The following is a 20,756-nucleotide window of genomic DNA, read 5'->3' as shown; positions in this document are numbered from 1 at the left end:
GGGTAATGATTTTTTTTTTTTTTTTTTTTAATCCCACCAAGAAACTAAACCCATACCATCAGCTTGACATGACCCGATTATTGAGTATGGAGGATGGATAACTTCCTGGTTAGCAGGGTCTTCAGACATTTGAAGAGAAGAAGGTTTACGGGGTTGTTGTTGGGTAAAGATTTCTTGTTCGACTCTGAATCTGATTTTTTCATTTGTATCAATGTAGTAATCGTACTCTCCGTTTTTCCAAACCCAGGCTTGTTCTCTTGGGACGCTAAAATAAAAAAAAAAAAAAAAAAAAGAGAAAGAGAGAGAGATAGTTAGAAATTGAAGAGAGAAAATAAAGTAAAATTTAAAGGATTAAAAAGAATGAAAGAAAGTTGACTTACAATTGGCACGTTTCGAATAGTAGGTCTTTTGGAATGTGTATATCGTCAAAGAACTCCATTTTGACTTTGTAATAAAAAAAAAAAGTTAGTATAAGTTTGATAACTGGAGAAAAAAAAAAAAAAAAAAAAAAACTTACTATTGATACCTTCTTCTGTACAAGAAGAGACCCATCCAACAAGGATTTCGCCTACAAATGGTCTAAAGACTATTATTCTGAAAGTGCCTAAAAAAAAAAAGAGTTAGAAAAGAAGAAAGAGAAAGAGAGAGAGAGAGAGAGAAAAGACCTACACTTTATGAAGACACCGCCATCACCATTTTTTGTCATGCCATCGTTAAAGTCTTCGATATCATAGAGACAAATACATAGTCCGACGTTATGGATAACCTAGGAGTGGTATGTGTTAGTTTTTTTTTTTTTTTTTCATATTTTGTGACATGTATATAATAAATATTGTTACTAACTCTGTTTGCAAATTTTTTATTGATTTCGTCCTCGAGACCCTCAGCAAGTGGGGTGTTAAAATTTAAAGGATCCAGTCTAATAAGATCTGAGATTTTTGTGAGCACAAACATTGGGTATTATATTTATGATTTTATTATTTGTATGTGATGGTTATATATATGGATGGGTTAAAGGGCAGGCTGATTTTATTTGTGTGATGTAGTTTTTTTTTTTTTTTCATTCATGGGAGGTTTTGCAAAAGAAAAAAAAAAAAAAAAAAAATTTGAAATAGGAAATAAATGTTAAGTATAAGTAATAAGTGCTAAGTAATAGGTTTTAATTAAAATGTGTCTAACTAACACACACTCCTGAATACAAGGTCACGGGACTTTTGGTGAAAAGAAAAACAATCAAGATAAGGCATGCTTAAGCCATAGAAATGAAAATTATCAATATGAACTAAAAAGTATCAATAATTAATAGATTTACAATATTAAAAATGGGTTCTTATATATATATGACTCTAATATAAAAACTAGCTTTAAAAAACAAATAAGAATTGATATCTTAATATAGTTGAAATATCAGCTAAATATCTGATTTAAACTTGCATTTATTTTCCTAGAGAGAATCCTTGGTTGTAAAATATACAGACGCTGTAAAAATCATTTTATTTTATTTTAAATTTTAATAAAAAAAAATATTCTTTGCTGTAATACTCATTTTAATAATGATATTCAAATTAGTTTCGAAAATAATAAATTTTGTCTTGAGAAGTCTCTTCTTGATATCTTGATTGCATTCAAAAAATTTTGAATTTCCTCTTTAGTCAGAAACCTTCATAATAGACATCCATCCAAAACCACGGTTTTTTTTTCCTTTCCCTTAAAAACTGTGAGATAATATCTCATATAAAAGACTACATATGAGTCTATACGTGCTATTTTTTTTTTTTTTTTTTTGAAAACATAACATTGCAATTAATAAATAGATTGCAATTATAAAAAGTTTGGATAAGATTTTAAATGATTTACTATTTTTTTTGTGCACCATTTAATAACATTGTCCCAAAACTAAAACTGAATCACAAAACATAAATTTCAATTTTCAACTTTCAACTTTCAACTTTCAAGTTTTTTTTTTTTTTTTTTTTTTTTTTTTTTTTTCAAAAATACTTTTAAAAGGATGAGATATTAAATCATTTATTTTTTAAAGAGAAATCTAAATTAAATATGAAGATGTTGGATATTTGCTATTATTGACAAAAAAAAAGGTTATATTTCTTTGTTGGTGCATTCGAGATAATCATTAGGGGGTTTAAAGAAATAATATAATGAATTGAAATATTAAAGGTTGTTTTTGGGTATTATCTCCATCAATGTTATTATCTTACTATAAATATTCTTCGCTGTTCAGTCTATAACCACTAATCAAAGTAAATTCTATTTTTGTTTTTATTTCTGTATTAATAATACCCATTTGTAAATAGTAAGTGAAATTGTTCTAAAATAAAAAAAAGATGTTTTTTTTTCTTTTTTCCAAAAACATTGAGATAAATTTACTCAAGTCAAAGAAACTAAAAAAAAAAGGGTATTTGTGTTGAAAATCTGGGTAATTTTTGTAAAGGAAATATGTTTTTTTTTTAGTCAGAAAATATAAAGCATTTTCTTAATATCTGATATTGGGAAATTGAATAATTATACCATTAATATGGTAATTATTAAACCAAGAATCATTTTTCAGAGTATTTGTAGAAATAACAGATTTGGGGGGAAAAAACAGTCAGAGGTTATGCAATATTAATTGATATGTAGTTGGAAGGAATAGTGTGACTAAGGTTTTTTTTTTTTTTTTTAAAAATCTTTCTAATTTGAAAAAAAAAAAATAAATAAATAAAATAAAATAAAATAAAAGAAATAAATAGATAATCCAAATTTAAATTTAAAATTTAATTCATAAAAAAGAAAACCAAGTGTTAAAGGGATGTTTGATTGTTGGTAAGGCATTTTGGAAACTATGTAGTGGTTTGACTGGGGGGAGGGGGGTTTCAATCAACTTTTGTTTTTAGCAATTGGTATTACCAAATGTATTACAAATAATTGAGAGGTAGCTTAACATAATAATAATAATTATAAAAACATAGTTTGTTTAACTTGGTTTGGTTAGGGCTTGACTAGTTTCAAAAGTTATAATAACAATAGATTTCAAAGGGTGATATATATAGGGGGTTTGTTAGATTGTTTTACGGGGTTAGATAGTTTACCTTAAATATGCGATTGAGGTGTTAGACTTTTGAAGATACAATTACTAAAGTAAGCTTTAAGTATCAATCATTTGTATTATTTGATATTGATCGTTCTTTTTTTTTTTTTTTATATATAAATTTATATATTTTTTCTGGTCTGGTCTATTGACTTTAACTTGTAAAATAAATGCTGCTTCAAAAATAAAATAAAAAAAAAATTGAATCAGATTAGATTTCGTGTTTGTAAGTCTATAATTAATATAAGTAATAAGTACTAAGTACTAAGTGATATATATAAGTAATTACCTTTCTAGTCCTTTTTAAAAAAAATTTCTCTCTCTACTGGCATCTCCGCTTATCCAGTCACGATAAATTCCAGGAACCGTTTATCCGGCGGTGTTTTTTTTGTTATTTATTAATTAGTCAGTAAAGATCTTATGAGAGTTAAATCGTTTGAGTATAATATTTGTATATATATATATATATATATATACCTCTTGGTATTATTCCTATTCCTCCCGCATTACCCGGCTGCATGGACCCGGTTTAAAAGTGAGTGTTTTGTGGTAGAGCGCCGCATAGCCGCGGCTGGCAACCTTTTTTTTTTTTTTGGGGGGGGGGGGAGTATTTTTTTAAGTTGAGTGCCCAGTAAATAGTAATTGCAAGTTGTTGATTGGACAATTGAAAATAAATTGAAAATAAAATAAAATAAAATAAAAATAAAATAAAAATAAAGTAAAAAAAAATAGCGCTTACATCAGCATTTCGTGGGATTATCATTTTTACTATTATATTATTATGGCAGACTGTCATAGTAATAATATAAAATTAAATACCCCAGCTTAAAATGTGGCCAATGAGAATCTACGCGTTACGAAACCTTCAAGTGTCCGCCACTCATGCGGGGGAAAGGCTGAGAAAGTGGGATGTTAGATTTAGTAGGAGCATTATTAAGTTCTTCCAAGTAAAAAAAAAAAAAAGAGCGCGGGGCCGACATCTGAATTGATGATGATTATGATTATGATAATAACAATAACAATAATGGTAATATTAATAGTAATATTAATATTAATAGTAATGATGATGATGATGATTATGATAATGTTGTAGTTAGTTTTTTTTTTTACTACTGATGTTGTTTGGCTGTTTTATGTCAGACCAGAATCGCGAGTTTAACATTTTCAACAATTTGATTTGATTTGATTTGATTTGATTTGAATTTAAGTTAAGTTAAGTTAAGTTAAGTTAAGTTAAATTAATTTATATATTAGTATATATTTTTTTTAGCTTTGTGAAGGGAAATTAGATAGCTGAGGGCTCTTTTGTTAGTAATAAATAAATAAATTAATAAATAAATTAATAAATAAATTAATATAAAAATTAATTCAAAGTCAATCAGTCAGTTTAGTAGATTTTCAGTTAGACAAGTTGTTAAGGCTGTCAATTAAAAAAAAAAAAAAAAAAATATAAGCGGGAAATACAAATCGTAGCAGTGGGTAGACAAACAAAAAAAATACACACACACACACACACAGCCAAATTTTTTTTTTTTTTAATTGACCAGCCAAATATTTATTTATTTAATTCCCTTTCACCCAACCAAACCTTTTTTTTTTTTTTCTTCTTTTTTTTTTCTTTCTTTCTTTCTTTCTTTTTTTTTTTTTTTTTTTTTTTTTTTGATTTTATTTGTTTTAAAACCCATCCATCTTCTTCTTAATCCCATTCATCATACACACACATTAAAAATGCTGAGCGCTTTGAAACGTTCTTGTCTGGTATGAAATTCCATTTCTCTTTTTTAATCCTCTCCTTCATTCAAACTCTAGCTAACCTCAACTTTTTCTTTTTACCCCTCCTCTACAGCAAAAGCAGTCTATCTCCGCTACCAGAGCGTTCCACGTCTCTAGAACCCTCGGATCCGTCATCTCCCAGGACCACGTCAAGGCTACTGAGGCCTCCAAGCACATCTCCAACAAGTACGCCGTCATTGACCACGAGTACGATGCCGTCGTTGTCGGTGCAGGTGGTGCTGGTCTCCGCGCTGCCTTTGGTCTCGCCCATGCTGGCTTCAACACTGCTTGTATCTCAAAGCTTTTCCCCACCCGTTCCCACACTGTCGCTGCCCAAGGTGGTATCAATGCAGCCCTCGGTAACATGCACAAGGACGACTGGCACTGGCACATGTACGATACCGTCAAGGGTTCCGATTGGCTCGGTGACCAAGATGCCATCCACTACATGACCCGTGAGGCTCCTCAATCTATCATTGAGCTCGAGCACTACGGTGTTCCCTTCTCCCGTACCGAAGAAGGCCGTATCTACCAGCGTGCATTTGGTGGTCAATCCAAGGACTATGGCCATGGTGGCCAGGCATACCGTACCTGCGCTGTCGCTGACAGAACTGGCCACGCTATGCTCCACTCTCTTTACGGTCAGTCCCTTAGACACAATACCAACTTCTTCATTGAGTTCTTTGCCCTCGACCTCCTCATGCAGGACGGCAAGTGTGTCGGTGTCATGGCCTACAACCAGGAAGATGGTACCATCCACCGTTTCCGCGCCAAGAACACCGTCGTCGCTACCGGTGGTTACGGCCGTGCTTACTTCTCCTGTACTTCTGCCCACACCTGTACCGGTGACGGTATGGCCATGGTCACCCGTGCTGGTCTCCCCCTCCAGGATCTTGAATTTGTTCAGTTCCACCCTACTGGTATCTACGGTTCTGGCTGTCTCATTACTGAGGGCTCCCGTGGTGAGGGTGGTTTCCTCCTTAACTCCAAGGGTGAGCGTTTCATGGAGAGATATGCTCCCACCGCTAAGGATCTCGCCTCCAGAGATGTCGTTTCCCGTTCCATGACTATGGAAATTCGTGACGGCCGTGGTGTCGGTCCTGAGCACGACCACATTTACCTCCAGCTTTCCCATCTCCCTGCCTCGGTTCTTCACGAGCGTCTCCCCGGTATCTCTGAGACTGCTGCCATTTTCGCCGGTGTTGATGTGACCAAGGAGCCCATTCCTGTTATCCCCACCGTCCACTACAATATGGGTGGTATCCCCACTAAGTACACTGGTGAGGTCCTGACCCAGGACAAGGATGGCAATGAGAAGATTGTCCCTGGTCTTTACGCCTGTGGTGAATCTGCCTGTGTTTCCGTCCACGGTGCTAACCGTCTCGGTGCCAACTCTCTTCTTGATCTGGTTGTCTTTGGTCGTGGTGTTGCTCTCGACATTGCCTCCAAGTTCACTCCTGGCCAGGCCCACGAGCCTTCCTCTGAGGACATTGGTAAGGAGTCGATTGAGAACCTTGACAAGTGCAGAACTGCCACTGGTCCTAAGCCCACTGCCGAGATCAGACTTGCCATGCAGAAGGTCATGCAACAGGATGTCTCTGTCTTCCGTATGCAATCTTCTCTTGAGGATGGTGTCCGCCGTATCACTGAGGTTGCCGGTACCTTTAAGGATGTCGGCACCAGTGACCGTTCTATGATTTGGAACTCTGATCTCATTGAGACTCTTGAACTCCAGAACCTTCTTACTTGCGCTATGCAGACTGCTTACTCTGCTGTTGCCCGTACTGAGTCTAGAGGTGCCCACGCCCGTGAGGACTACCCTGACCGTAACGATAAGGAGTGGATGAAGCACACTCTCTCGTGGCAGGATCACTTCTCTGAGCCCGTCCACCTTTCTTACAGAGACGTCATTTACCACACTCTGGATGCTAATGAGTGCAAGTCTGTTCCCCCAGCCAAGCGTGTTTACTAAACAAGTTTTTTCTGGGCGTGAAGAGACATGATTATGATTATGATGATGTTTATGATTAAAGAAAGTATATACGTGCAGGAGAGCAATGAATGAATTGTGTGTTTTAACTATTAATGAAAAAAATAAAAAAAAAAGAAATAAATATAACAAATATATAACAAATATACAATATAATTTACTAAAAAAAATATCAAAATCCTTATTTTATAATCTTTAAAGAACTACTATCAATCAAAATTGATTAATTGATAAATTGATTGATAAATTGATTGAAAATTTTCACTTAATCCGAGTCGGAGACATATTGTGGTGTAGCCGTGATAGTAGACGAGTGGGCAACGCCAGTTGTAGCCGCTGCTGCTGCTGTTGTTGTTGTAGTTGTAGTTGTTGTAATTGTAGGCGAGTCATTATTGTTGTTGGTGGTGGTTGACGCTGTAGAACCCCGCGAATTGTAATTGTACGCACCGTATTGGTCACTCACATTTGGTCTTCCTCCTTCTTCCCCCCCTCGGCCATAGTCATTTCCTCCTCTACCACCTCTACCACCTCTACCACTTCCACGACCATTATTATTCCATCGGCCCGACGACCGTCCATCACGGGACCTATTATTATTGTTATTATTGTTATTATTGTAATTATTATTGTTGTAGTTATTGTTATTGTAATTATTGTTGTAGTTACTGTTGTAGTTGCCGCGGCCACCATAATGACTTTCTTGAGTCCGTGGAACTTTGTCTAACAACCGGATCCAACTAGGAATCCCAATTAGCGCACAAAACCGGTCAGTCTGAGGGTTATCCACAATCGCAGTGCGGTCGGCTCCCTGTATCGCTGGCGAGTTCGGGTCTCCGAGTTCTGGGCGGAACCAAGGGTGTGGCTTAATTGTTTGTTGAGGCGATTTAGGGGATTTAGGGGATTTCAGGGATTTAGAAGATCCAGGAGATTTAGGAGATTTAGGAGATTTCGGAGATTTAGGAGATTTAGGAGATTTAGGAGATTTAGGAGACTTTGAACCTTCAACACTACCACCACCGTTTCTACCAAAAAAGTACTCGTAGGTCGGGATCGTAAGAAACCCAAGAGCCGTCACGTGCTCTGCAACCCACTCGACCGCACTTTCGAGTTCCGACTTCGTTTCCTCACCACTATTGCCCAAGGTTGTTGTTGTTATCGGTGTCATATCCAAGTCGCCAGTCAATGTGTCGTATTCTAATGGCCGTGACCGTGGCTGTGGTTGTGACGGCAACACTTCTGCCTCAGGGACTGAGGGAATCGGTACGTATGGAGCAGTGGCTCGAGTAATTGCAAGCCATGCTGGGTCGTAACTTAGAAGCGACTTGTAGCGTACGGGTACCACGAATTGATCATAGTTGTTTGTTTCTTCTTTTGGTGTATCGAGAGACTGGTCACCCGATGAGTTTGTATCATCATTTGGAGTTGTTATTGGTGTTATTGTTGCTGTTGTAGTAGGATCTGTAGAGGTAGTTGTAACAGGAGACGACTCAAGAACAGACTTGTCATCCAGCTTTTGCTTTTTGCGTAAAGAGTCTGAAGGTGAAGACGAGCGTGACCGAGAAGAATGAATGGAACTTGTCGTAGAGTCAGGAACTATGATGGGGATATGCTGTAGGAAATGACGCCGTGGAAGACACTTGTCTAAGGCCACAAAGTGTGTTTTTTCAGGCTCCAAATCTTCTTTTTCGGAATCACTTTTTAATTCTTCTTTTGGTTCTTTCGAGTCCTCCTTTGAACTCTCTTCTTTTGTATCCTTCTGAATATCTTCTTTTGGCTCTTCTTCATTGTCGTCAAAATCAAAGTCCAACACAATTTCATCTTGATTCTTCACTACTATTTTGGATACTTCCTTTTCATGTTGATCTTCCTTCCCATGCTCAACTGTAGCTTGAAACCCTACATGCAAATGCGCAGAAACCCACGTCTTTGGCTTTAACTTTTTTAATAATCGCATCCCAGCAGGTGACCCCAATTCCCCAGCTGCAACATCTTTTTGGAAAAATGGTTTCCGCCTTAGTAACCCACGTACATCTCCATGTTGCTCAACACCAGCAGGCCAGTCATGCGACATAAATACATCAATTGCACTCTGAGCTTCCACTAGCTTTTCTGCACTTACCGAATACACATTGGCTGTAGATGCAGCAACCTGTGGGCTTGCCAATAGTCCTAGTCGAGCAATGTCAAAGTTCCTCACATGATAGACACTTCGTAAATCGCGTGGTGAAAATGGAACTCTTTCTGTGTATCCTCGCGTGTAATCACGCTCGTCATAAATCCCAGAAACCCCAGCTATGCGCACCGCATTTTTATAAATAATACTGCCTGCGCGGCCCAGGTAATATATGTTTGGCGCGACCCAACCGCCATGGGGTAATTCCTGTAGGTAATTAGAAGCTTCATGATTGCCACCGACAAACACAGTAAGCATAGGTGCTACTAGTTCACCACGGAAATATGAAGCAAAGGAACCACGGGCTGCTTCACGTTTATACTTTTCAGGAACGGCAAGGCAGTTGAGATCACTGGGTGTACGTAAAGCCTGGAAATCGCCGCCAATTAGGAGCAGATCCACGCGGTCGGCAGGGTGTTGTGTTTTGGCAAGACGTTGGACTGCAGAGTAAATTGCTGAGAGATTGCCGTGGCAGCAACCTTCGAAATAAACGTGTAGAATGGCCATCTGACGTTATTGATTGGACTGTTTGATGGAATTGGACGAGTTTGCTATGAATTTTTTTTTAATTTATTTAAGCTTATTAAAGACGGGTAATGTTGGGAAGACCTGTTGTCAGGTTTTTTTTTTATTTTTTTATTTTTAAAAGGGCAGCCGCACACACAGCCAATAAGAAGATCAGAACGTGAAAAAAAGTCAATTGAAAAAAAAAAAAAAAAAAAAATCCAAATTCCGTTAAGAAGAAATCATCAAAAAATCTGTACATTTTTATTGCTATATAGAAGAAACTCTTACGATATGCTTAGAACTTAAAGACTTGGTCCTTGGAGAAGCCAAGATCCTTGAGAGCACCCTCGACCTCACCCTGATCAGTGGGGGAAACCTTAGGGCCAGAAATAGCCTTGGAGAAGGGGGGAGGACCGCAGACAAAAACCTTGACATTGTCGGCAGAAGAAGCAAACAAGTTCTTCTCAAGGTACTCCTTGGTGATGTAACCAGTCTCACCCTTCCACGAGTCGCTGGCCTTGTCGACAAAGAAGTGGAACTTGAACTGTTCAGGGTTCTTGGCAGCAACCTCCTCGAGCTCCTTCTTGAGGATAATGTCATTATCAGTAACGTTACCGTAGAACAAGTGGACCTTGGTCTTGTCAGCAGGGTCCTTGTCAATGGCATGGATGAGCTGGTAAAGAGGGGTGATACCAGAGCCACCACCAATGAGGCCAACCTCGGCGTGCTTGTTAGCGGTCCAGGGGTACTTGGGAATGGGGCCCTGGAAGGCAACAGTATCGCCATTCTTGAGGGCGAAAATGTGGTTGCCAAACTTGCCAGTCTCGTAGCGCTTAATCACGAGCTTGAAAGTGCCAATGTCATCGAGATCGTTGACAGGAGTGTAAGGGCGGATGACATTGTTACCCTTGGCTGTAACGTACTTGGCAAGAAGAGCAGAGGTAGGGGTAAGGCCGAGCTTCTCGCCAGCAGGAAGCTCAAAAGTGAATTCTCTAGTCTAAAATTTTAGTTAATATAAAAAAAAGAAGAAAAAAAAAAGGGGTATTTCTTTGGGTGGAATACTAACATTGCTGGTAAGTTCCTCAGAGCCAATGAGCTTAAGGTCAACCCACTGCTTGTCACCCTTGAGGGTGCTTTCAGCAGCAACAGGACGGGATGAGTAATAGAAGTAAGAGCCGATAGCGAGGCTAGCACCAAAGATGGCGGGGCCCCAAGCAGAGGACTTAAGGGGAGCAGAGGCCTTAGCAGAGGCGGCAAATTGGCGGATTGCAGTAGGGAAAACCATTTTTAAAAAGAAGGGAAGGAGGGTATTTTAAATCAATTGAGGAAAATTGAAAATTGAGAATAGAGAGAGAGAAAAAAAAAAAAAAAATTGAGGATTGAAGAGTGTGTGGGAGAAAAAATAAAATCGTAATGGTGGGTGGTGGGAAATTCTGTTGGTATTTATATGAATGTGATTTTCGGAGGCCCGTGGTTAGGGGAATTTTTTATTTATTTATTTATTTATTTATTTATTTAATTATTTAATTATTTAATTATTTAATTATTTAAAGAGACAAGACAGAATTATTGCAAACAAATGGCGTAATTTGAGTGCACAAACTGGCAACAATCATCATCATCATCATCATCATCATCAGTAACAACAACAACAACAATTTTTGTAGGATATTTGCAGGTAAAACTTGTAATGATTTCTAATAATTTAAGACAATGATCTTCTTCTTCTTCTTCTTTTGTACCGGCAGTAGCTACTTTAAACGAAGGTTTTTTTTTACCAATCGGCAATAGAACTTTTTTTTTTTTCATTTTATTTTCATTTTAAATGTAAAAAAAAAAAAAAATGCCTCTTTGACAGGTGTAGTTAATTAGTTTGTTAGTTTATTTGAATGGGATTTGTCAAGCTTACAAAACAACTTTCCCTCCACCAAAAAATAAAAATAAAAATAAAAATAAAAATACAATTAACCTCCCATAAATAAATAATAAATGACATTTCTTAAAAGTAAAAAAAAAAAAAAAAAAAAAAAAGAAAGACAATTGTGATTATAGAATTGAATTGAATTGAATTGAAATTTTATTAAAAAATAATAAAGGTTTTACGAAAAAAAAAAAAAAAAACAAGTTCAATGTAAATTTAAATCTTTTCAAACACTTTCCTTCTATATATATAATATATATAAGATCTGAATAACTATTGTACCAAACACTTTTCTCTGTTCTTTATATAAAACACCTCACTCCACTTTTTTTTTTTTTTTTTTTTACTTTCTTTCTTCTTCACCATCACAATGAACAAACACCTCCTCCACAGATTATCTCCTGCACAAATCCTCGGCCTCACTCGTAACTTGATCCCTCCTCTTAGTGACTCTTTCTACAAGGGCCAGGCAGGACGTATTGTAGTTGTGGGTGGCTGCGAAGATTACACTGGTGCACCATACTTTGCAGCCCTAGCAAGCACACTACTTGGAGCAGATATGTCTCACATTATCTGTGAACGCAATGCCGCAACTGCAATTAAATCTTACTCTCCTAACCTTATGGTCCATCCATATCTTTTCGACTCTGCCTCCCAGAAACAATATGCAGCCTATGGTGTCCCCACTGACCAGGAATCTGTCATCCAAAAAGTTCTCTCAGTAATTGATCGAGTCCATGTAGTAGTTGTGGGACCTGGCCTTGGAAGAGATAAGGTTCTTTTGGAAACAACTGCTCGCATCATCCAAGAAGTCATCAAACGTTCAAAGCCAATTGTCATTGATGCAGACGGCCTCTTCCTTATCCAACAAAACCCTGACCTTATCAAAGGCTACCAAAATGCTATTCTTACCCCCAACGTCATTGAACTCCAAAGACTTCGTGATGCAGTTGATCTTCCACCTTACATTGCCAAAGATAATGTTGACCACATTCTCGAACTTCAAAAATTGTCTGAGCTCTACGGAGATATTACAATCCTTGAAAAGGGTAAGTCTGATTTCATTTCAAACGCAACAACAACCGTCGAAAACCCAACAGTTGGTGGTCTTAAGAGAGTATCTGGCCAAGGTGATACTCTATCAGGTACAATTTCTACTTTCCTTGCTTGGAAGGTTGCCTTTGAATCTGAAGGTCTTTGGCCACACAAGCAACAACTTACAATCACCAACCAAGGTGTGCCTATCCCATTGACCTCCAAGGACCTGTTTTTGCTGGCTGCCTTTGGTGCCTCCGCAATCACCCGCTTATCCTCTCACAAGGCCTTCAAGGCCCACGGCCGTGCCCTTGTTACCTCCCAAATCAGTGACTTTATCGGCGAGTCATTCCATGAGCTTTTTGAGACAGGCGACAAGCCTAACCCAAATGTTTCCTTGTGACAAAACGAAGGACATCCAGCCGTACTATTTAAAATGTAATATCTAATTATGTAATTGAAAAAAAAAAAAAAAAAAAAAAAAACAGTGTCTCACCTTTACTCACCGCTCATTTTGGTGGGCCTTTTTTTTTTTTTTTTTTTTGTTTATTTTGTAATCTCCTTGTATTTCCTTTCCTAGAATACCATCCTGTGGAACTCGCTCTTCCATCTAAATCCCATTACACTCCACTCCACTCCATTCCATTCCATCCCACATTCATATGCTTTCTCTTGTGCGCAGGCGACCCCTTCAGCTGGCGGTATGCCTGGCAAGGAATAGCACTTCCCGCTGCATCCAGTCTAATTCGCGTGCACGGAAACCCCCCAAGATCGAGGTTCTGACGTTGGAACAACTCGACTATGACGAAAATGGAAAGAAAATTGAGGTCCCCAGATCAATGCAAATGATCCCCCTTGACCCGGGAGAATCCTTACCTATTTTACCTGAAGAGTTCCCACCACTTGCAGGAAATGCACCAAGAAATCTATTGGAACAAATCCGTAGAGCAATTGACTCTCATCCAGGATCTGTCGTTCTGACACAAGTTGGAAGTTTTTATGAGGTAATATACCACCACTTTTAACCCCTCCATCTAATCCAAACTAACCAACAGCTCGCAGCTTTATTTTGAACAAGCAGAAGAATTTGGGCCTAAAATGGGTCTTCGTATTGCCAAAAAGAAAGTGGGCTCTCGTTCAAACCCTTATACATACCCCATGTCTGGATTCCCTTTATACCAACTAGGTAAGTACCTCCGTGTGCTTGTCCAAGAACTCCAGATCCCAGTCGCAATTTATGACCAGTGTGATAAGAGTCTCCCAGAAGATATGCTTGTCACCCGCTCCGGTCCTAAATTTAATCGTGAACTCACACGGTTTGTTACCCCTGGGACCCTTCTCGATGAGTCGTTTATGGATTGGCGATCAAATAACTACCTACTATCCGTTGTACTCCCAGAACCATCAAAAGATGGAACTATACCAGATGATGCAACAATTGGACTTGCATGGGTCAACCTTGGCATTGGATCATTTTATGTCGAGTCAACAACAGCTTCTAACCTGGCATCTTTACTGGCGCGAATCCAGCCCAGCGAGGTGCTTGTCGATAAGTCTATATTCCCAGAGGAAGCCCCAGCAGAAACTCTTTCTAAACTTAACCAAGAATTTTCTGGCATTGAAAACTTTTACGTGCGTGCAGTTACTTTTAATCTACGGAACCAGCTGAGTTTTTGCGCTGAGGTCTTCAACAAGGATCTGGACACCATGTCTCAAATTTTGCATTCTATGACCCCTCCAGAACGCCATGCCATTGTCGTTATTTTGAAATACATTAAGAAAAATCTCCCCAAATACCCATTTAGTTTACAACTCCCGGAGCGCAAGAAATCCAACTCGATTATGAAAATCGATATGCGCTCTAGGCACGCGCTTGAACTGCTTAAGCCAATCCGCGATGGCTATGCCAGAACAGGCACATTATTTTCTTCTATTAAGAAAACCGTTTCAGACTCAGGAACACGGCTACTAACCGAGTGGATCAAGGAACCGTCACTGGAACTTGACGAAATTAATAAACGCCATGAGGTTGTTGAAGAGCTCTTGATCAATAGGCACTTTCTAGACCGATTACGCGACTATATTCAATCAACAGAAGACCCTGCACGTGTTATTCAAAAGTTTGGGCTTGGTAAGGGCACGATACTTGATCTCTACACGCTTGCACAAGACTTGGAAGTATTCCATACAATTAGAAAGGAAATAAAAGCAGCCAAACATCTTCCACGGAGGAAATCTCAGCTCAAGGAAATGATGTCAACTTTTGTTTCATGCAACGACATTACCAAGGCTATTTTAGGAGATATTCATGAATCAGTTCTCCAAGAAAGCGAAGCACAAGAATCTTCAGAAGATTTGGATGAAGGGTTGGACCCGGAAACCGCACTTAAACGTGCAGCATCCATGGAAACCACATTAACTCCACCAAAGTCTCGAACAGCCAATGATGTTGACGACTGGGTCATCAAACAAACTGCTTCCAGGAAACTCAAGAAATTGCACAAGGAACTAGAACAGGCAAAAACCAAGGTTGGTGTGCTAGAAATGTACTTTAAAGAGCGGTACCAGGACCGTGGGCTGACGCCTATTCTTAAATGGAACACAACCATTGGGTATCATGTTAGTTTACAGGGGAAAATAACTGAGGTCAGCATACATCCGGACGATTTGGTCCATGTTCATACGCGCAACAAAACCTCGGCTACAATGCATAGTGCCGAGTGGTTAGAGCTGGGGACTAAGACAGATGAGATTCGCATGGAGATTCGACAGGAAGAAAGGGCGATTATGAATGCGCTTAAAAAGAAGGTAAGAAGAAGAAGAAGAAAAAAAAAAAGAAGAAAAAAAAAAGAAGAAAAAAAAAAGAAGAAAAAAAAAAGAAGAAAAAAAAAAGAAGAAAAAAGTATATGGATTAGATGTGAATTTAACAAAAAAAAATAGGTTTTGGAGAAAAAACGCGATTTGATTGCAAACTGCTACTTGATTGACAGGTTAGATGTGCTTTCTGGGTTTGCCATTTTGGCTGCAGACCGTCAATTGGTTCGACCCAAGATGAATGAAGGGTATGTTTAAACTGGGTTATGATATTATAAATTTCAATTTTTCTTTTTTTTTTTTTTTTTTTTTTTTTGCTAACTTGAAAGGACCGTCACCAATATTGACCAGGGCAGACACCTTTTTGTCGAACAAGGTCTGTTAAATAAAAATAAGTCTTTTACACCTAACGGATGCACTCTTGGAGCGCCTCAATTCCCCAGTACTTGGCTCATCACTGGGCCCAACATGGGTGGGAAAAGTACATTTCTCCGCCAAGTGGCATTAATTTCTGTACTTGCTCAACTTGGTAGCTTTGTTCCAGCTGCACATGCGGAACTTGGGATTGTAGACCAAATATTTTGTCGGGTCGGAGCTGGAGATAGTTTGTTTAATGGTGAAAGTACATTTATGGTTGAGATGAAAGAGACCATCAACATTTTGAGTAACGCAACCCCACGATCACTTGCAGTGTTGGATGAGGTTGGTCGTGGAACTAGTAGTCGTGACGGTGTATCAATTGCATTTGCTACACTTGTTCATCTTTCAAAGATTAACCGATGTCGTACATTATTTGCGACCCATTTTGGTCCCGAACTTTATGCGTTACTTTCGCAAAGGAAGAAGAAGGGGGAGGAGGAGGAGGAGGAGGGTTCTGGAGGAATGGTGATGTTACAAGAAAATGATATTGGGTACTATTGTACACAGATTTTAATTCCGGATTTACCGCAACTTGAAAATGCAACAGAACAACAGGAAAACGACAGATTTTATAATGAAGGTGTTGTTTTTAATCATTCCTTAATCAAGGGAGTTTGTGACGATTCACATGGACTTCGAATCGCTGTTTTAGCAAGTAAGTAAAAAATTTTTTTTTTTCCCCTCCCATTTTGAGAAATGAAGATGAAAAAAAAAATACAAAATCTAACTCAATCGGTTTTTTTTTTTTTTTTTTTTTTTAGAAATCCCACGCAAAGCATTTGATTACGCGCGCTATGCTTTAAACAAACTTCCTAAAGAAACCATTAAGATAGATATACGTGATGATGAATAGCTAATATATTTAAAATGCATTGAATGGTTGACAGATAAGATAGAAAAAAAGAGAGAGAGAGAGAGAGATATTACTTGCTCTATTTTAAATAAAATTGATTTCTTCTTATTATTCATTTCTTTTTTTTTTAGACTTGTGTTTTTAATAATAATTCAAATACTTAAGCCTTGGAGAAAATCTTCTCAACGTCAGCAATAGCCTGCTTAAGGACCTTGGCCTGGAAAGCAGCATCAGAGACCTGGGAGTTGACCTTGTCAATGACAGACTTGGCAAGAGCCTCCTGCTCTTTCTTGCGGACCTGAGCCTCGTATCTGACCCAAGAGTCAAGAACAGACTTGGCCTCGTGAGCAAAGGCAACCTTCTGCTTAAGCTCAAAAGCCTTGGCCTCAAGCTCAACAGTCTCCTTGGAGGCCTGGAAGAGGTTCTCAGTGATGGCAACAACGTCCTTGACCTGGGAGACGCTCTCGATTCTCTCCTTGACGGCGAGAGTGTGGGTGTCACGAGCAGCGTTGAGGACGTTCTTGACATTCTCAATGTAGCCCTCAGCCCATTCCTTGTAAGCGGGAGCAACAGTCTTGGAGATGACATAGAGCAAGACACCAAAGACGGAGACAATGCAGGTCTCGGCATTGACAACGTAGAGGCCGTTGGAGATGGTGTAAACACCGGCGGCGGTGAGGGTGGCGAGGAAACCGGTCTTGGAAACAAGGCTGTTACCAGGGAGAGCGGAGAGGATGGAAGAGGCCTTAGCCTTGGGGTCAGCCTCGGAAGAGTAGAGACGACGAAGGGCGATACTGGAAATAAAAATGGCGTCAAGGAAGCAGCATTGCAATTTCAATAAAGGGTCAAGTCAAAAGATGATAATGATGTAATGAAAAGGAAAAGGAAAAAAAAAAAAAGGGGGCGATCCAATTATGATCCACAGCGATTGAGTTAGATGTGAGTTGAATTTGAATTTATTTGATAAATAATTGTTATCAAAAAGTGTTGTTTGTATGTATATATAAATATTGGTGTAGATGAGAAAAAATAATAATTTAAAAAATTTTTGGGTTGTGCTGGAAATTTCAAGTTTTGGTGTATGGAGGAGTTTTATTGGATAAATTCTGTGCAACATCAAAAAAAAAAAAAAAAAAAAAAAACGCTGTGGAATCATAAAAAAAAGTCGTAAAGGTTTACGCCAGATACAAGTTTTTCTTAAACATATTATTATTATCATTATCATCATTATCATCAATTGAAAGGGCCATTTATTAAAAGAGCAAAAGAGATACGCCATAAATGTTAGTATTATGTTAAATTTGAAGAATAAAAAAAAAAAAAAAACAAAGACTTTTAACACATACGGAGCAGCACCGACGACAGGACGGGCAAGGACAGGGCGGCTGGCGAGAGCTATATGCTAAGAGTTAGAAAATATTATAATTTATTAAAAAAAACAATTGAAAAAAAAGCATAATGAGAAGAAGTTAACATACCCAGCGATCGGGAGGCGACGCGGAGACTCATTGTGGGGAGGAGGATGGGCTTAAAGGGAGGGATGATGAAGATGAAGATGAAGAAGGTGGTGGTGTTAAAGAGAGGGAGGGATTAATAGAGGAGGGAAAAAAAAAAAAAAAAAAAAAAAAAAGTTGTTTAGTGTGTGTGTGTGTAGTGGCAGAGAGGAAAGGGTTTTTTTTTTTGGTGTTGGTGTTAGTGTTGGCGGTGGTGACAGGCTGGTTGGCTGGTTGGCAGGCTGGCGGGCTGGTTGGGTGTTTTTTATTTTATTAATTATTATTTTAAGTATTAATTTAATTTAATTTAATTTAATTTTAATAATTTAATTTTAATAATTTAATTTAATTTTAATAATTTAATTTTTTTATTTATTTTTATTAATTAATTTTTTTTTTTTTGGAGGGAAAAAAATTTGGTTGGGCGAGGAAAGAGACATAAACAAAACAGACCAATACGGAGGTTTTGGTGTTCAGCCAATCAAATGTAGTATATGAAACCACACTGGGAATGGTGGTGGTGAAAAGATAAATAGTGTAACAACTATTATTAAAATGTAATATATTAATAAATGATTAATAAGTATTAGATAAATTCACATGATACCAACGTGACCTTTTATACGGCTGTGTTTTTTCACTTTTTTTTAAATTTTTTTTTTTTTTTTTTTTTCAACACACTAAAACGATCTTCTTCAGATTTTTAATTTTTTTTTTTTTTTTTTTTTTTTTTTTTTTTTTTGATCTCTTGTAAATCACCATCACCACAATGGCCAAAAGAAAACAAAGCTCATCAATAAAGACTAAAACTAAGACAAATATTTCTGCTCCTGCAGTTAAAAAGTCTAAAAAGTCTACCACAGTTGCTGTGGCCACTGTAACTGCTGATCAACAACAACAACAACATTCTTCTCAAAAACTAACCATCGAAGATGTTTTTGAAAAAGAAGAAGCCATTTTGGAATCAGCTAAAAACTATAACCAACTTGTACCTCTTTTGCAAGCCCTTAAAAATGAAATCAAGTCTGACAAAGAAAAAAATACTAATAATAATGATAACGAAGACCAAGAAGATGATGAGGGAGAAGAAGAAGACCTTGTCATTGCTCTCATCACATGCCTTTTTAAAATCTTTGGCAAACTTTTGAAAAAAAACCAACTGCGTTCATTTCCAACCATGACCCCTGCTCAACAAAAGGTCACCGAGTGGCTTGGAGAACGTTATGATACTTTTAAAAACCTTTTATTCACTACCATCAAAACAAGTACAAACGATACCCTACAGGCTCTAGCAGTGCAAATCATTTTCCGACTTGCCAAGGTTGAAAACGCCCATTACTCTCTTGATGAGATTTACTTTCCTAAACCTTTATTGGTTGGGCTTTTCGAGGCAGTGTTATTTGCAAATGATACAGCCCACGTTGACGTGGCCATTGAAGAACTTACAGACAAATACCTGATAGAATATGACGACATACGCTACTACTTTATGAGTCTTGTCGATGGTCTCTTAGTAGACTTGCTTGTGGATCAAAAGAAGCTTCAAGATAACTCTGATCCGGAATTTAAGTCCTTGGCTGCCATTGCATCTGTCCGACTTTTCGACATTTTGTCCAAACTATCTGCCATTTTCCCTGACTCTGATGACCAGGTCAATAGCTTTTATCTTGAAGTCCCCAAAAAATATGTCAACCCAACCCGTCTTATCTCATCACCATTGCGACTCTCTAGTCACAAGACTGTTTTCCAAAAATGCTGGCTTTCTGCATTTAAGCTCCCCGTTTCTTACGACCAATACAAGGCCGTACTCCAGATTCTTCACAAGTCAATCATCCCCAATATGATCCAGCCACAGATGCTGCTTGACTTTTTGACTAACGCATATGACGCCGGTGGACCCATCTCAATTCTTGCTCTTAACGGTCTCTTTTCACTGATGCAAAAATATAACCTCGAATACCCCAACTTTTATGCAAAACTGTACCAACTCTTTGATAACTCCATTCTCCATGTCAAGTACCGTTCCCGGTTCTTGCGTCTTGTGGACGTTTTCCTTTCATCAACCCACGTGGCTGCAAACATTGTGGCATCTTTTATTAAGAAACTTTCCCGTCTGGCGCTCTATGCCCCTCCTGCTGCTATTGTTGCCATTGTACCCTTCATTTACAATCTTCTTAAGCGCCACCCAACATGTATGGATTTGATCCAGCGACCAGACTACGATGCTGGAGATGATGATGGGTTTATGGATCCATTTGACGATAACGAGATGGATCCTCTTTACACAAACGCTATTGAATCGTCTTTATGGGAGCTTGAAACATTGCAAACACACTATCATCCGAACGTGGCTACCCTGACACGTATTATTTCGGAACAATTTACAAAGGAAAGTTACAACATGGAAGACTTTTTGGATATGTCATACAGCACACTGATGGAGGCTGAACAAACTAGACGTTTGAAGGCACCTCCAGCCCTGGAGTTTGAGACTTTTGATAGAATCTTTGGGTTTAAGCGACCAGATCAAGGTGAAGTGGAAGATGAGGAGATTGATGAGGGCGTGAATCCTCCCATGATGGTTAATTGGGTTTTTTAAATAAATAAATAAACAAACAAACAAATAAAAAAATATATATATATAGAATAAAAAAAAAAAAAAAGAAATCAAGTAGAATGCTCATAAAATCAT

At 38.1% G+C, this 20,756-nt stretch overlaps 8 protein-coding genes across 8 annotated transcripts; 4 read left to right on the top strand and 4 right to left on the bottom strand.

Moving 5' to 3' along the window:
- Window positions 1-27: 27 nt before the first annotated feature.
- On the bottom strand, window positions 28-954 carry SAPINGB_P003090 (uncharacterized protein; the record flags this gene model as incomplete). Its single annotated transcript, XM_031997808.1, has 5 exons — window positions 28-265; window positions 381-444; window positions 518-604; window positions 670-766; window positions 844-954. The coding sequence occupies 5 exons, from the start codon at window positions 952-954 to the stop codon at window positions 28-30; spliced, it is 597 nt and encodes a 198-aa protein (XP_031853699.1).
- A 3,859-nt stretch (window positions 955-4,813) lies between these two features.
- SAPINGB_P003089 (uncharacterized protein) lies at window positions 4,814-6,830 on the top strand (the record flags this gene model as incomplete). Its single annotated transcript, XM_031997807.1, has 2 exons — window positions 4,814-4,843; window positions 4,932-6,830. 2 exons carry the CDS (start codon window positions 4,814-4,816, stop codon window positions 6,828-6,830), a joined length of 1,929 nt encoding a protein of 642 aa, XP_031853698.1.
- Window positions 6,831-7,113: 283 nt separating this feature from the next.
- Window positions 7,114-9,528, bottom strand: SAPINGB_P003088 (uncharacterized protein; the record flags this gene model as incomplete). The annotated part of the gene is made up of 1 exon (XM_031997806.1): window positions 7,114-9,528. One exon carries the CDS (start codon window positions 9,526-9,528, stop codon window positions 7,114-7,116), a length of 2,415 nt encoding a protein of 804 aa, XP_031853697.1.
- Window positions 9,529-9,823: 295 nt separating this feature from the next.
- SAPINGB_P003087 (uncharacterized protein) lies at window positions 9,824-10,813 on the bottom strand (the record flags this gene model as incomplete). The annotated part of the gene is made up of 2 exons (XM_031997805.1): window positions 9,824-10,525; window positions 10,595-10,813. The coding sequence occupies 2 exons, from the start codon at window positions 10,811-10,813 to the stop codon at window positions 9,824-9,826; spliced, it is 921 nt and encodes a 306-aa protein (XP_031853696.1).
- A 1,006-nt stretch (window positions 10,814-11,819) lies between these two features.
- On the top strand, window positions 11,820-12,887 carry SAPINGB_P003086 (uncharacterized protein; the record flags this gene model as incomplete). The annotated part of the gene is made up of 1 exon (XM_031997804.1): window positions 11,820-12,887. The coding sequence occupies one exon, from the start codon at window positions 11,820-11,822 to the stop codon at window positions 12,885-12,887; it is 1,068 nt and encodes a 355-aa protein (XP_031853695.1).
- Window positions 12,888-13,146: 259 nt separating this feature from the next.
- Window positions 13,147-16,571, top strand: SAPINGB_P003085 (uncharacterized protein; the record flags this gene model as incomplete). Its single annotated transcript, XM_031997803.1, has 5 exons — window positions 13,147-13,488; window positions 13,547-15,292; window positions 15,425-15,546; window positions 15,628-16,373; window positions 16,480-16,571. The coding sequence occupies 5 exons, from the start codon at window positions 13,147-13,149 to the stop codon at window positions 16,569-16,571; spliced, it is 3,048 nt and encodes a 1,015-aa protein (XP_031853694.1).
- A 160-nt stretch (window positions 16,572-16,731) lies between these two features.
- Window positions 16,732-18,080, bottom strand: SAPINGB_P003084 (uncharacterized protein; the record flags this gene model as incomplete). Its single annotated transcript, XM_031997802.1, has 3 exons — window positions 16,732-17,365; window positions 17,918-17,966; window positions 18,050-18,080. The coding sequence occupies 3 exons, from the start codon at window positions 18,078-18,080 to the stop codon at window positions 16,732-16,734; spliced, it is 714 nt and encodes a 237-aa protein (XP_031853693.1).
- A 753-nt stretch (window positions 18,081-18,833) lies between these two features.
- Window positions 18,834-20,663, top strand: SAPINGB_P003083 (uncharacterized protein; the record flags this gene model as incomplete). Its single annotated transcript, XM_031997801.1, has 1 exon — window positions 18,834-20,663. The coding sequence occupies one exon, from the start codon at window positions 18,834-18,836 to the stop codon at window positions 20,661-20,663; it is 1,830 nt and encodes a 609-aa protein (XP_031853692.1).
- Between the last annotated feature and the right edge of the window lie 93 nt (window positions 20,664-20,756).

This window comes from Magnusiomyces paraingens (assembly GCF_902498895.1).
Source record: "Magnusiomyces paraingens strain CBS 517.90 genome assembly, contig: contig2, whole genome shotgun sequence".
Lineage (NCBI taxonomy): Eukaryota > Fungi > Ascomycota > Dipodascomycetes > Dipodascales > Dipodascaceae > Magnusiomyces > Magnusiomyces paraingens.
Note: the sequence above shows the minus strand (reverse complement) of the source record. Positions and strands in the feature narration are given on the sequence as shown.